The sequence below is a fragment of the Crocodylus porosus genome, unplaced genomic scaffold (assembly GCF_001723895.1).
Source record: "Crocodylus porosus isolate Cpor-Errol unplaced genomic scaffold, CroPor_comp1, whole genome shotgun sequence".
NCBI classification, from domain to species: Eukaryota; Metazoa; Chordata; order Crocodylia; family Crocodylidae; genus Crocodylus; species Crocodylus porosus.
Window position 1 is genome coordinate 1,812,097 of NW_017728905.1, and position 15,757 is coordinate 1,827,853.

The following is a 15,757-nucleotide window of genomic DNA, read 5'->3' on the forward strand; positions in this document are numbered from 1 at the left end:
TTTTGAAGATGGGAACCACATTGGCCCTCTTCCAGTCCTCTGGCACCACACCAGAGCACCACGAGTGCTCGTACAGCCGTGCCAGGGGTCCTGCAATGACCGCAGCTAATTCCCTCAGTACTCGGGGGCGGAGATCGTCCGGACCAGCTGATTTGAATACATCCAGTCTCTCCACAAGTTCTCTAACTAGTTCCTCACTAACCCTTGGGCTAGGTGTGCCTCCCCTGGGGCCTGAGGGGGACGGATCTGGTTCCTACTCAGGAAAATGGAGGCAAAGAAGTCATTAAATAGGGCTGCTGCCTTGCTGCACACCTTTGCCACCTTGCGCTGGATGGTGAATTCCAGCAGGCGATGATCGCTGTCACCCAGGTGGTCGAGCACCCACAGCCCCTTCCCTGGGTCATCTGCTGCGGCCAGCACCAGGTCCTGGTGGGACTGTGCACCTCCTGGGTTAGATGGAGCTCCTGCACTCTGGCTAGGAACCTACGTGAGCGTTCAGACCCGGCTGACTGCTCTTCCCAGCAGAAGTCTGGAAAGTTCAGGCCACCCATGATGACCACGTCCTTTGACCTAACTACCTCCGTGAGCTGACTTAAGAATTCCTGGTCGAGCTCTTCCCCTTGGTTGGGAGGTCTGTAGTAGACCCCCCCAGTTAAGTCTCTTTCCCCTTGACTGCCTTGCATCCTAACCCAGGGCACTTCCATGTGCCCCTCCTCTGACTCTGTGCTACCTGGTGAGGATGTGTATTCCTCCTTAATGTAGAGCGCCACACCTCCGCCTTTCCTCCCTGTCCTGTCCCTCCTGCACAGCCTATAGCCCTTGATATTCACCACCCAGTCATGCGTTGGGTCCCACCACATTTCAGTGAGCCCCACTATGTCTGGGTTGGTGTCAGCTTGTTTCCCATACTACGAGCATTTGTGCAGAGGCATTTGAGGCCTCCTGTGGATGTGTGCACTGGCCCCCTACTCTCAGCATTGCCCTGGCCCGTTGCTTACCTGTGAATATGTTCTGCTCGTCGGTCTAGGCTGGGCTGTACTTGCGAGTGCTGCTTGGTTTAGCGGTCCAAGGCTTCCTCCTCCCTCGTCTTCATCTTCCCCCAACGAGCCTAGTTTAAACCAATGAACCAATGTAGGCGGCAGAAGGCTTGTGCCTTCTGCCCACCCTCACATCAGGGTTGCACATGCTATTTTTAGCTTTTGTCAACAAGGGAAAAGGAGAGGATTGCTGCTTCATTAATCAAGGGACAGATGCCAGGGGCAGGCATGGGGCAGGCATGTGCCATGCTGCTTTGCTGCCCCAGTCCTAGCTTTGCCACAGCTGGAAATCATACTTCTTTGTGGACAAATGCTTCCTAGAAGTTAGGATGCCTGGCCAGACTCTTCACTTCTGACCTAAGGCACATTTTTGTGAACTATGATCTGTTTCCTTTGCTCTTTCATCCCCAAACTGAAACCACAGTAAAGAGATGTGCCCTATCTGCATAGCAATTACAAAGGCTCCAGTTGTTTGGTGCTTCCCTTTGCTACTACAAGAAGCACATGTAAATACAACACACTTCTCCCAGCTGGGGTTTTAATGCAGAACAGCTGGGTCCAGCTCTTTGCTTCAAAGGCTGTTTAATTTCCAGCCCACACCAAGCTCCTTTGAGTTCACAGAGGTTGCAGCAGCTCCATTCCCCAAACGCAGCAGCTCACACAATGCTCATCCGTTTCAGGACAGTAAAAAATGTTCATGCGCTGTTGTGTTTTCTCTGTCTCCAAGGGATAAATGCCACCATGTCTGAGACCTGGCACACCATGCTCGAGAACAGCACTGAAGAACAGCACATGGACAGGAGTCTCCCAGAAAGAAAAATTGACTGCTGAGCCACTTTTCTATTACATGCACAGAGCCTGGTGTCCAGTAAAATTAAATACCTAGGTAAAGAGATGTTTGGGAAGGAAATGATTGTCTGCTTGCCCAGACAGCAAGTTTTCAGCTGACTAAAACATGAAGCAGGCACCCAAGTACAACACAGTCTTCACAGATGCATCTCATGGACACATTACCATTTCTTTTTACCCGTTAGGGCGCTACTCAGGTTCTGTCCTCAAGTCTTAAATCACTATATGCATTTCTTACCATATCTTTGGTCTCCACAGCCATTTCTATACACAGAATTCCCTAGTGTTAGCCTTACCCTGTTGGATTTACACAGTGAGACCAACATTTAAAGTCACTGGGCACCAGAACGGACTATAAAATTACTGGTGCCGGGGTAAGACTGATGCATTAAAACAGGAATGAACTGCAAGACGTATGAAGGGGGAACAAAAGTTCAGCAGAGCCAATGATGGGCTCCAGAAGCAAGGCTGATAGCTCTGCCTATTAAGTCTTTTTGACATTTCCAGTTTTCATACCATTTTTAGTTGCCTTCTCTCTCTCTAGGGTTGGTTTTCATTGATGACATCCTGCTTCTGCCACCGGCTCCTCTGGGTGTGGACAAACTATGCAAACAAAGATAGTTAACAGTGGTGACTTACCACAGACCATGCTATTCTTGCCTCTGCCCCCCCCCAGTAGGAAATGCTAAACTCAGTTTACCCTAAATGAAATGGGATTAAGTTGCCTCAGGGTTGTTTTTTTAACCATGGAATAATTGTGGGCACACAGGGTTAGTGTCATGAGTCATCTATCCCAAGTTCCCTGTTCGTTCACTTAATGCAGTTTGTTCCCACTGTTAGCTAAGGTCCAAACAGTGGATCTAATGGCCAGGTGGGTGTCAATATGTGACTATAATCTATTACTAGGCATCAGTCCAGTCCTACAGGGGTACCTAAAAAGGACACTAGCATTTAGACAACACTCTTCATTAAGTCCCATAGCCCATTCACTGCACAAATGAGGTGCGGAGTGAATGAGGCAGGGGATTGCAAGGAAAAACTTCATGCCCAAGACACGTGAATACTGCTGTGGAGAACAGATTATTCTGTCCCTACCCAAGGCTCCTAATGTGTTGCTGGGCAAATTACTTGGGATTTTCAAGGATGGACACTAATGGTTTCTTCTGGTTCTCAGTGCCTGACTCAAGACCTTGGCTGCTGGCTTGCAGATATGGTTTCAACATGCAAAAGTGCTACATGATGCCACATACTCAGAAAATGCCCAGTGCTAAGTGTCTAGTGGGCACTGAAAATTAGAGGACACAACCCTCACCTGTGCCTAAAGTTCTCACCTGCAGGAGTGACACTATCTCCTCCCTGTCCAGGGGTGGTGTGAATATAAAAAAAAATCAATGTTTGTGAGGCTGCAACCGAAACTTTTATTGATGAGCAGCAGAGAAAATGTATGAAAGACCATAATTAACTCTGTCTTCAGAACAGTTTGAATGTGGTGCCATAAATCAGACATACAATGAACAGAGACAAAATATCGAACAGCTGTTCATTACTCAGTACCATTTATTCTATGCATTAAATGGGACCGTGTAATTAGACAATCATATGTACACAAAAGGAGCCTGAATTGTCAGGCTAACACTTTCAGCTTTCCCAACTTCTGAGTGATTGAGATGGCAATACAAAAAAAATCAATGTTCCTTTAACATAGTTTGCATGTGGTCAGATATGAAGGGTCCCCACAAAAGCAGGCAGTTTTGGGCTACAGGACTGTTGTGCAGTGGTAGGGTTTTCTGACAACACACACATCTTCCAGTTCCAAAAAGAGCACACAGAAAGACACCTATAAGCTTTAAAACAGGAGTGAAAATACAGTTTTCACTTAGGCCAGCTGAAAAATTTCTTTTCCCTGCACTGTTTGGGTTGAAGGAACCATTCACAATACTGTCTTTTAGCAAAGGGACCTAGAATGGATGTCCTGACCTCTTGTGGTCATCAAAGATTGGTATGGAAAGGAACTTCGGTTGCTGTTAAATCAGGCAATAAATATGGGTTAATTCAAGAGGCATTAATCGTATAAATTCAAGCCTTCACACCAGAGGACTCCTTTCTGTATACTGTCTTCACAGCTTTCAGAGCCCTTGCTACCCATCAAGAGAGCTGACAAGTATCGCTTGTTAATATGCATTAGAAAGGTAGAACTGGGAGGTATTCCTGGGTCAATCCCGTCTTCAGCTCTTGCAGGAAGCCATGTTGGATACTCTACTTCAGAAACTCAGCAAGTTCCAGGTCTTAAAAACCACTTGGGTGTCTTGCCCCACTTTATCTGCAAGTGGGGAGTATCAGTTCTGGTCTTGGAGCGCTTACACTGTGCCTTCATGAACTTTTGCCCTTTGCCATTTTAGGTTGAGAGCTCATTTGTACTTTCCTGTGCTAAGCCCTCAGGCAGCCTATGGAACTACAGGCTCCATCCCACAGTTGCCTGCACTTTGATGTTGTGCAAAATTGCATTGAGTAGAGTTTGGCCCCACAGTTGGGTTTCCCTCTTAATAAAAGGCAGTAGGAATAGGAAGGTGTTATAATAATCAAAATGAACTTTTTTGAAATTTTATTGGATCATCTTGACACAAAATCGTTACAGCAGCTTGTGGTATGTTTTTCTTTTCTTTGTAAGGGAATGTTGATAGCAAATAAATTTCTTTTAATATAACACATCATACAGTTTCAAAATTCTAGAATCACCGCACAGGATTCTGTAAGAGAAGAGACTACATGCTAAAGTGACAATTTTCATCCATGAATTTTGTTTTTAAAAAAACCCCACTAATTAAGGAACATTATCCTTTAAGACAATTTTATATGTCCAGTTTCTAATACATGAACTGGCTAACCAAGGGAGGCTGACCAATACCAGACACTACCACTTCACCAGCAGAGGAGCCTGCTGCAAAGGGGTTCCTGCCGTACTCAAGCACAGACAGAACAGGATGCAGGTCCTCACAATAAAACCATAGCAGAGCCTTTAAAAACCAACCTAGTATGGGGTAAAGTATAAAGAGCACAATCTATGTTTAACATAGTACATTAAATTAACCCAAAGGATAAAGATCCCTGTCCCATACAGGTAGGGTTTTCTGTAGAAGTCTACTGTGCAATAAGGACTCCTGCTGAAGCAGTGTGATCGTCAAAAAGTTACAGACATTTCAATTCTCTCCCCTGCTTTTTGGAGCCACTGGCAATTCTCACCTCAACTCCAAGCAACAGTCATCTAACAGGCTGCTATCTTGTTGGGTATAGAGCAACACAAATTTTAAAGAAAACTTTAGGAGAGGCAGATAGTGTGGGGAAAAAATGCCACTTACGTCTATTTTGCTCATCTGTTTTACACAGATTGAAGGCTGTCCCTTTCCAAATCAATGATTCCAGGTATTAGTTAACAAAAAGCACAGAGCAGAGTCAACTTGTCACTGGCCAGCCCTGGTCTTCCCTCTCCCAACTGGGCAGGTGCCATTTTAATACGATGGCCCAATTATGCTGTCAGCACATGTCTAAAGCTGAATCCACCATCAGGAAGGCAGGCCCACCAGAATGCTTCTGGGATGACAAACCTCACCACAAGAGCCGGGGTAAGGGCAAATGTTTCAGAACAGGAAGTATTTCAGGGGCATACTTCTCCAAGCTGGTAGTGGTCAACCTCATCTGGAGAACCAAATTACTAAAAAAAAGAATTAAATTAAATAAAATTAAAAAAAAAAACAGGAGCAAAAGACCTTTGGATTTCCAGTTTCTTTGCTACATTCTAACTTTTTAGGAATGTGAAATCTCAGTGGACTTTACAAAACACATCAGCAGAGATCACTTGAAGGGGAGAGGCTTAACAGGCCTCGTTGTGGGGACCAACGAGAGCAGTGAGGACTGAGCAGTACCGCTTTTCAGCCTGTGCTTGATATGCTGTATATGTTCATCCTCTATCCTTTCAATTGGCAATAACTGAAGGTTTAAGGCCCAAGGCAGCTGTCACAAGCAGAAATTCAGTAACATCCCAACTCTTACCAGGCTCGTGGATTAACTCTTAAGAGATCAACAATGTAGATATTCTGGAACAACTGAATTTGAGATTCAAAAGGTAGGCTTCCATGTCACACATCAGCCTCTGCCAGAAGCACATCATCTCCAGTACAGTGGAGCTGAGAACAAGTTCCCCCAACAGGCCAAGGCCACCTCCCTTGGTAACAAGTGCAATCACCAGATGATACTGCTGATAAAACTCTGCTTCACTCCACCATCCCACACAGGGGGCAGGGCATATTGGATCACCATGACTTGCGGAATAAATATGCCCCCCATGAAATGCGTCAGGATCTCTCTGGACTGGAAAGGGTTAACACCACAACTGGTAAAAATTTGAAATAAAAAAAAGTAAACAGACAGCCTTAAAATGTCTAAACTGCAAACAATGGTGGAGTTAACTGAAAAGCACGTGCCCAGGATAGTACATGCGTACGAGGGAGAAACTTAACACTTGGATCTGGTTTGTCTTGATGTGGTTTTAAGTGCATCTCTCGTCACTGCAGTATTTATGAGGGATATTCAGCACATCGACAACGTCTCTTTCATCTCGTCCAACAAGTTGCTAAGCAGGGTGGGCTCATTACACTTTCCATCTACAGAGACAGAATTCTCTCCCTTGAAAACAGAAAGGCGAGGCTGTTAGCTCCTCCTCGATCACAACCCGGTTCTACACCCAACAGTCAACGGTGGCCGCAGCATACCCAAGGTTTGCTCTGCCGCCAGGGACTGCAACTACGACAGTTTCAGTTGCCTGCACAGTCCCTTAGACAAAGCAGCAAAGGAGAAGCCCGATCAGGACAGTGGCCATGAACCCTGCTCTTCTCCTTTGGTGCAGACTGGGCAATATGGTCGTGTTTAGCTCACAGTGCTCTAGTACATCTACCAATTCTGAACCCCTGGGCAACATGAATTGAGGTTCATCCGTGGCAGCCCAGATCTAGGCATTCAGGAGGGCCACCAGGTAGCTGGGCTGGCAGAAGCCATCTAGAAAACTCACCATAAAACATTCCCAGTTCCTAAGCATCTTACGACCTTTCCCTCAAAAAGGGTACAGATTAAGTTAGTCTCTACCTGACTATCCCTTTTCAGAACTTACCTTTTTTACCAGTAGGCAAACATGATGACCTTGAATAGAACGACTGTACATTGATGCACAAGAATCAACTCGTTCCACAACTACAAAAAAAAAAAAGAAGTCGTTTTTATCCAAAAGCCTTTTCTACCACTATTTGCTTCCACTGAAGTATATTAGTACAGTCTAGGACCATGCTGTTAATGGTGACTGGCCAGTGCATCATTACAGTCAGGAGAGAGGAGTGATGTGGTCTGGATGCCTTTCCTACCTATTTGCTTTTTCAAATGGGTGTAATGATGTTGCGACACTGAAATTAATTCACAAATTGCCTTCTCACAAAACTGCAAAGCCTCCTTTGTTGCAAGAATTATTTGTGAGGAAACAATTATTTGTCCTGAAAATTAAACACAGGCCATCCTAAAAAGCCAAGAAAAGCCCTCTAAAAGTCATTTCAACTCACCCATCCCGTATAGTCTGGAGAAAATGCAGTCCACGTCTTTGCCTGAGAATTGCCAGCACTTCCAAGTTAAAGTACCAACTCTCCTCCCCACCCCCAGTAATTAAATGTAGTACTGGTGAAGGGTTAGAATGAAAGCACCAAAGACTGAAGCAACTGCTGTAAACAGCAGTGACAGCCAACAGCAATGCAAGTTGCCCTTGTAGCACCTGCCAACATGTCCCACCAAAAAAAAGTAACCATTGATCTATTGGGATCCTTATGGGTGCTCATTTGGGGTGGTCTTGGGCTTTGATGGGGACACCTTGCCATTCCAAAACTCAGCCAAGACAACTTCCACCCATATCCAATTTCATACGGACTACATTTGATCTGTGATCACAAGCTAAGAGTACTTCCATTCCCTGAGCCGAGTTACTCTCTGGGCATGTCTACACATGCATTAATGAGCTCTTCTTACTGTGCATTAAACTTAGTACCTGTAATAATGGGTATTAACTCAATGCACAGTAACTGGCATTACTGTACAATAGCGCCGATGCACAGTCTTTTAGTGACATTAATGAACAGTAGACTAATTCTACTACACATTAGTGCTTGCAGACAGATTTACACTGGGAACTTACCTGAAAAATGGTGGTGAAAACAAATCTTTGCCAGTAGATGTTGGAAAGAAATGCTAATTCCATCTACTTTTATAGAATTCATGTGCAGATCCCCAGATTCCAGCAGCTTGGCAAAAGCATCGCTGTGAAAACATGAAGGAGAATAAACCGTTGGCTATGAACTCGGGCTGATCTTGGCCTTGACAACACCATGCAGGCTTTAACGAATCTAAATGACACAGCAGCCTGGGTGCTGTTAAAAATTTAGTGGGACACTGAAGCTTAGAAGAGGCACTCCAGACTGTACCACGGTATCTCCGATCTCCGTAACAGAAAAAAAAAATTGCGGATTCCTCATCGACCTCTGCTAGCCCATCATATGCACCACTGTTCAAGTTGGTTTCAGAGGTAATTGGAAATGAGGGACAGACATTTTAATAAGTAGGTCACGGTTCCTTCACAGAACAGAAAAACTGCAGACAGAAGCAATCAGCTGGAAAAGTCAGAAACATGCTGCACATCCTGCAAAGGCAGCCCACAGCCAAAGCTCAGCTTCATGTGGGTGGCAAAGACATCAATGCTGTGAGGCACAGATAAGGCAGCGAGCCCCCTTAGGTGGCACTTACCTATAGCAAGGCGTCGTGATCAAGTATGAAGCGCAACTGAAGTGCAATTTGAAATCTAGTTTTTCATGGGTTGAACCTTCATCATTCTGCAACAGGTCAAAGGAGAGGAGATGAATGGGAGCCCAGAGGCAGCAAGAGGAGGCCCCCACCCCAATCTACCAAACAGAGACGTGGTCGAAAGTCCACTGACTCTCAGTCTAAGCATTCCATTTAATGGACCTAAAGATCTGGTTCTGAGGAAGGAGAGTAGCAGAGTACCTGCCATATTTGAGTATTGGGCATTTGGATAATGGGCCACCTTGGCATTAGGGATGAGCTGGCATTTTTTGGGACATGCACACAGAGAGGGGTTAAGGGACATATTTTACAAATGAAGTAGCCAGATAGTTTTGACCAAGTTTTAAACCTGTGTCCGGTTAAAGCAAGTCCTGAGCAGAGTGAATTTGTCTTGTTATCTTCCAAGATGGAGTATTACATCTCATTGCATCAAGCTTGTACTTGAGAAGTAGCTTGAAGTAAATTAACAATTCCTGGGTCTTTCCTAGGAACATGTTTGCTATAAAACTGATCAAAAATGAAAAACAGCTGAGATGACAATGGCCCCCTCCAAGCCAGATATTTACTTGCAGCTCAGGTTGTGGCTTTATGTTCAGAAAATTTCATGTTTAGACAATTTAAACAACACTAGAAACCAGCATATTTTGAAAACCAGACCTTGGTCCCTATTAAATGGCCCCATCTTGCTCTCAGCTTTTATCCTGCATTAATAACATCCAACTCCTATTGCCATTTTCCAGAAACAGGGAGTCTATAGAGCGGTAGTGAATAGATCATCAGATGGGCTGGGGTCAAAAGGAACAGCCTCTGCACTGTTTTTCGTTCCAGCCGGCTGGGCAACAACATCGTAGATGACCTCCCCACCTTCCCAGGCAGAAGTCTCCCCAAAGTGATCCTTAAACAGATAAAGAGCAATGGAATCTGAAACATCTGCCACATACTGATGGAGTGACCCCTTTGGACATGCTCATTGCACAAGATGTCATGTAAAATACTTCTCATGTTGCAGAACGGGCTGATTAGCAGAGATGAAATGATGTCTCAGAGAAGCTCCAAAGCAGTGCCTTCTCCCCAAGTCAAGCTGCCTTATGCAGTCCCAAAGGAAGGCAAGACCAGAGTTCAAAACTGCACTTACTTTGACTATAAAGGACAGTGTTCCTTTTAGCTTCTGAGCCATAACAATGCTCTGAAGAGTAAACACAAACTGGGCTTCATTAGAGATTCCTAGCATGGAGAAAGGAGAGAGTGGGAGTAAGGTCATGAAGAAAGGCTTCATATCTGATTATGAGACTCAAACACATTTTGACCATGGGCAATGTGCAGTGGTGCTGAAGCAGGAAATAAGCTTCTCTCTCATTTATGTTTGGAACTAGATTAGGCCTGGAAGGTTCAAAGGAGCCATGTGCCCAACTCCCACTGTAAGATTTGGGCACGTGACTCCCAGGCCTCTTTGAAAACCACAACTTAGAGCCAACTAAGAGCATACATTAAGTGGAGATGTATTTAAATCACTTTTACTTCAACAGATGTAAACGGTTCTGCAGCGAAAGAGCTTTACATAACATTCAAGAGTTTTCCCACTTGTAATGATTTGCTGTTAACATTCATGGGCATGTACCAGATTTCTTCAAAATAGTATCACCAATTGTTCTTCAACAGTGTACCCATCCAGGCATTTCAAAGTACAGTGAAGTCACTAAGCCTTAAAACACTCCTTTGAGGTACATGTCGGTATCAGCCTCAATTTAAAAATGAAAAAACGTGGTAAAACAGTGAAGTAACTCAGTGCCCCTAACTGTAACAATTAGTGTCTTGTAATATTCGGTGTTTAAAGGACTCAACTCCTGGATTTTAATAGTCAGGTGGAAATCTGCTTTTCATTACATGTTATCACTATCTGTTTCTTATTTTCAAACTTTTCTCCCCAGCCAGAGTGCATGCTAGACATTTAGAAAACAGAAGGTGAATAAGGAATAATTTAAGCCCTCCTAATTATTAAGCCAGTCTCATGTTTTTTGCATGCTTGAAGTTGGCAGCACTGGTGACTGCAATTTCAGTGTTTCTCAACCTGTGGCAGAACGGGGAAGAAATCCTGATAGCCCAATTCCCAGTCCTACTGTTAGCTACTACTTTACTATGCCAACATGAAAAACATCTCTAAATAATTATGGTTCCTGAAGGAGGGCTAGATCTCCAATCACTCATATAAGAGTCTAGAGAGACTGCAAACTAGGCAACATTCTCACACAATCAGGACAAATCCAAGTTTTGCAAATAGCAAACAACTTAGTTTCCTCTACAATGTGGAGTTAGACACACATTGTGACCCACACACCACTGCAGCTGTCCATTGACCATACCAGGGGGCAGCTGGAAGGGCACAGGTATCCCATCATGGACTGATGACCCTTCTGGCCGGATCATTTTAGTGTTGAGAGAGTCCAGGACGTTTAACTCCATGCTCTTCACGAAGCTGGTACTCTTGTTCTCAAAGATTACCGAGACAGTGACTTGACTGTCGTTCTGGAGATTTCCTTGAATATCGTATGTCTGCAAATGAAGACGTCACACGAAGGCATTGACAACTACTCAGAGAACCCAATGAGACTATGACAAGCTTCAAACAGCAGTGCATTAGACAGTTCAATATTGTTGATTGGCTTCCTAGTCGTAGTTGCACAGCAGGACAACCAAGCACTGGGATGTTATATGTGGATTTAATTAAGCTTTTAGTGATAGATAAAAAGCTATGGGAATGGATCCTGCTTATGCGTATGTGACTAGTAATTTCTAGCGACTGGCACTAGTATAGCTTACACCATTACAATGCTGCTTAAGTAATCTCTGTACAGTATTAGTAGATTATGATAGGGGAATATTTCAGTACGCACAGAAAATACAAGAAGGGAGATCATACAGACTGACATATGAGCAATTTAATTAATTACTCACCATTTTAATGTAAGGGTTCTCAGCAAGAAGGTGATAACTGGACATAGGCTGAAAAACAAGAAGGACATTACATAAAGAGTCATGTGGCTGGAGGGTAATGAACTCCATGAAGCACATGGGCTTTGCCTTTCATCCCAGGCATATCTTGAAGCAGCAAGCAAATGCCCTTCTCTTAAATGCAAGGGATGTTTTCTCACTCTGAGACCTCAGAGTACATTTTATTGAGTTCAATGGTACATGTTAACCCTCAAAGCCCAGCACAAAGACCTTTCTTTACCTTTAAGAAGTAAAGAAACCAATTTCTTACACACAGGTTACACCAGTTCAAGCACGGTTTATAACAAGTGGATGTAAGAGATAAAACAGTAGGCTAAAGGAGAAGGTGGGAGCCTATCTACCCTACTCAGATGAGCAGCCATCTCACCTAACAGGTCACCAAAGCCTCTCTAGAAGGGCTTCAAATACTTAATGCGAACTCTGTGCACAATCCCAGTTGCCATTTCACTTCCACGTACAACTGTCGAGCCCCAAACACTGATGTTTTAGTCTTTTTTTTTTTTTAAAACCCATTTCCCATTTAACCTAAACTGCAAATGTTTGTTCAGCTGGAGGATCCCCTTTACCTTCTGAAAAAAAAAGAACTTTGGCTAGGAAGCTCCCAGGAGTGGCTGCTAAGCTATGGTGTGTGGAGAAGGTGGTCACTTGGTGGCACCTCAAGTGCATTTCAGAGAGCTAACAATAGATTAAATCCTTCCCTAACGTTAAAGCTCCTTATTTGTTCTACAACAAATTCTGCAGCTGTTACAAGGAAGGTTTAAGACCCAGTCTGTAGTATGAAATAATTTGGAAGGAACGGAGGCTTAAGGTACAAGAGCTGCTCAAAAGTATGCAGCAGAAACCCATCTCACACCAGCTCTAGCATCTCTTGTCTTGGACAATTCCTTACCGGTAGTGGCTCATCATCTAGTGTTCCATTCTGTACCGACTCCACTGGCTCCTCCTCACTGTGATGATGCTTTTTCTTGGACTTCTTTTTTTCCTTGGATTTCTCCTCCTTTTCCTTCTTGTGCTTTTTCTTCTTATGTTTGGAAGATTTCTACCATGGAATTGAAATGAGTCAGCAATCTTCTCTCAAAACCTACCGCTAAGACAGCTCTCCCAGTACTGATACTTCAACTTCCTACAAAGGACTGGAAGGGACCTTCTGAATCGCATGGCGCTGAGACGTGCTGCTCCCTACTGTAGCTCACGGTGCTTCACACAAAGTACCCATGAGTTACAGCAACCCCCAACAGACGCTCTTTTAAAAGCCTTCAATATGATCTCCCATTACGCTCTTATAAAAAAAACCGAGGGGACTGTGGGCTGGCAGAGTTCACGGTCAGGTGGGTTGGGAACTGGCTAAGGGGTCGAACCCAGGCAGTGTTAGTGGACGGGACTGTATTGTTGTGGTGGAAAGTGGCTAGTGGTGTCCCGCAGGGTTCCGTTCTTGGCCCCATGCTGTTCAACATCTTTATCAATGATTTAGATCAGGGGACAGCAGGGCAGGCCCTACGAGGAAAGCCTACGGGACCTGAACCTGTTCAGCCTCCACAAGAGAAGGCTGAGGGGGGGATCTAGTGGCCTGTTACAAACTAGTCAGAGGGGACAAGCAGACATTGGGGGAGTCCCCGTTTCCCCAAGCACTACCAGGAGTGACTAGAAATAACGGTCACAAGCTGGCAGAAGGTAAATTCAGATTAGACATCAGGAGGCGCTACTTCACTGTCAGGGCAGCTAGGATCTGGAACCAACTTCCAAGAGAAGTGGTGCTGGCTCCCTGGGGTGTCTTTAAGACAAGGCTAGGCAATCACCTTGTTGGGGTCATTTGACCCCAGTACTCTTTCCTGCCATGGCAGGGGATTGGACTTGATGATCTCTGCTCAGGTCCCTTCCTATCCTACTAACTATGAAACTATGTGGAAAGCTTTCTTGTCAAGTCTGTGGATGGTACTAAGTTATGGGGAAAAGCAGTCATGCTTGGGGATAGGCTGCAGACTCAAGCACACCTGGACAAGCTGGAAAGGTGGGTGGAGCGGAACTGGATGCAGTTCAATAAGGATAAATGCAGAGTGCTTCATCTGGGGAGAAGTAATCAGCAACATGAATGTAGGTTAGGAGATGTCCTGGCCAGTGCTTTGACTGAAAGGGACCTCGGGGTTATGGCTGATCACAGGATGAACATGAGCTGCCAGTGGGATGCTGTAGTTATAGCTAACAGCATACTGGAATGCATTAGCCGATGCATCGCAAGCAGGGCTAAAGTCATACTTCCCATCTACTCAGTGCTGACAAGACCCCAGCTGGAGTACTGCATCCAGTTCTGGGTGCCACACATCAAAGAAGATGTGGAGAATCTTGAAAAGTTCCAGAGAAAGGCCATAAGAATGATTAAGGGCCTGGAGGACAAACCTTATGAGGAAAAGACTAAGAAAGCTGGAACTGTTCAGCATGCGGAAGAGACGACTGAAGGGGAACTCAGTGGCTGTCTATAAGTATTGTAAGGGATGAATTTTGGGAGCCAGGAGAAAAACCATTCACTAGAGTGCCCCAGGGGAGGATAAGGATCAATGACCATGACCTGTTAGAAGATGGTTTCAGGTTAGAGTCATAGAAGTTGGGGTCGGAAGGGACTTCGGGTAGGTTATTGACTCCAACCCCCTGCCCTGGCCAGGAAAGACTGCTGGGATCAGACAGCCCCAGCTAGGTGCTTGTCCACTCTCCTCTTGAAGACCCCCAGAGTAGGGGAGAGCATCACATCCCTAGGAAGCCCATTCCAGATTCTGGCAAACCTTACTGTGAAGAAGTTCTTTATAATGTCCAACCTAAATCTACTCTCCATCAATCTGTGGCCATTGTTCTTAGTTACTCCAAGGGGTGCCCTAGTAAATACAGCATCTCCTATTCCCTGCTGCCCTCCCCTGATAAATTTATAGGTAACCACAAGATCACCTCTCAGCCTTCTCTTGCAAAGGCTGAAGAGATCTAGGTCCTTCAGTCTATCCTTGCAGGGCCTTGCCTGCAGGCCACTGACCATACAAATTCCCCTCGGAATCCTCTCAAGATTCTCCACGTCCCTCTTGAAGTGCAGCCCCCAAAACTGGACACAGTACTCCAACTGTGGCCTGACCACTGCATCACCTCCCTGGACCTGTTTGTCATGCATCTGCTAATGCATGATAAAGCGCGGTTAGTATTGTTGAGATCACTTCATCACATTGATGACCCATGTTCATCTTGGAGTCAACTATGACTCCAAGATCCCTTCCTGCTGCTGTGCTACTGAGAAGGATATCCCCCAGCCTGGAAGTGTGTTGGTGGTTCTTTTTGCCCAGGTGCAGAACTTCCCACTTGTCTGTGTTGAACCGCATCCTATTTCATTCTGCCCGTTTTTCCAACCTGCCCAGATCAGCCTGGATCCGTTCCCTACCCTCTGGTGTGTTAACTCTGCCCCATAATTTGGTATCATTTGCAAACTTGGACAGAGTGCTCTCCACATCCTCATCCAAGTCACTGATGAAGACACTGAATAGCACGAGTCCAAGGACCGAGCCTCGAGAGACTCCACTGCTCACACCTTTCCAGGTCAATACTGTCCAGTCTACCACCACTCTCTGGGTGCGACCCCTAAACCAATTTGCCACCCACCTGACTCTATTCACCTAGAGCATGTGTAGATGCAAGGAAGAACTTCTTTACAGTAAGGGTGGCCAGAATCTGGAAGACTTCCCAAGGAGGTGGTGCAGTCCTCAACCTCCAAAGTCTCCAAGAGGAGACCTGACAGACATCTTGCTGTGATCTTTCCTGCCCAGAACAGGGGGGTGCGACTCAATTGTTTGAATTCCCTTCCAGCCCTTAACTGCTATGATTCTAAAGCACTCTCCAGCCACGCACTTCTGTTAGGCCACACCTGTAGAGTGCTTTCAGAGGGCTGATTGCATGACATCATCATTTCTGTCAGCGCCGAGTGTCCACTCCTATGCTAACACAAGCAA

At 45.2% G+C, this 15,757-nt stretch overlaps 1 protein-coding gene across 2 annotated transcripts in view; it reads right to left on the reverse strand.

Moving 5' to 3' along the window:
• Nucleotides 1-4,454: 4,454 nt before the first annotated feature.
• AP3D1 (adaptor related protein complex 3 delta 1 subunit) overlaps nucleotides 4,455-15,757 on the reverse strand; it is a 73,162-nt gene continuing 61,859 nt past the window's right edge. Inside the window, exons 25-33 of one of the 2 annotated variants that reach the window (XR_002105041.1) lie at nucleotides 12,670-12,819; nucleotides 11,724-11,771; nucleotides 11,132-11,321; nucleotides 9,907-9,995; nucleotides 8,715-8,800; nucleotides 8,110-8,231; nucleotides 7,048-7,127; nucleotides 5,685-6,566; nucleotides 4,455-5,595 (exon numbers count right to left, since the gene is read on the reverse strand). Coding sequence is in view for 1 of the 2 variants with exons in the window: in XM_019557043.1 (XP_019412588.1) it covers nucleotides 6,471-6,566; nucleotides 7,048-7,127; nucleotides 8,110-8,231; nucleotides 8,715-8,800; nucleotides 9,907-9,995; nucleotides 11,132-11,321; nucleotides 11,724-11,771; nucleotides 12,670-12,819 (861 nt within the window). In the remaining variant the exon portion in view is untranslated. Of the gene's footprint in view, nucleotides 6,567-7,047; nucleotides 7,128-8,109; nucleotides 8,232-8,714; nucleotides 8,801-9,906; nucleotides 9,996-11,131; nucleotides 11,322-11,723; nucleotides 11,772-12,669; nucleotides 12,820-15,757 lie in introns of both variants that reach the window. The other variant, XM_019557043.1, reaches the window with a different exon arrangement.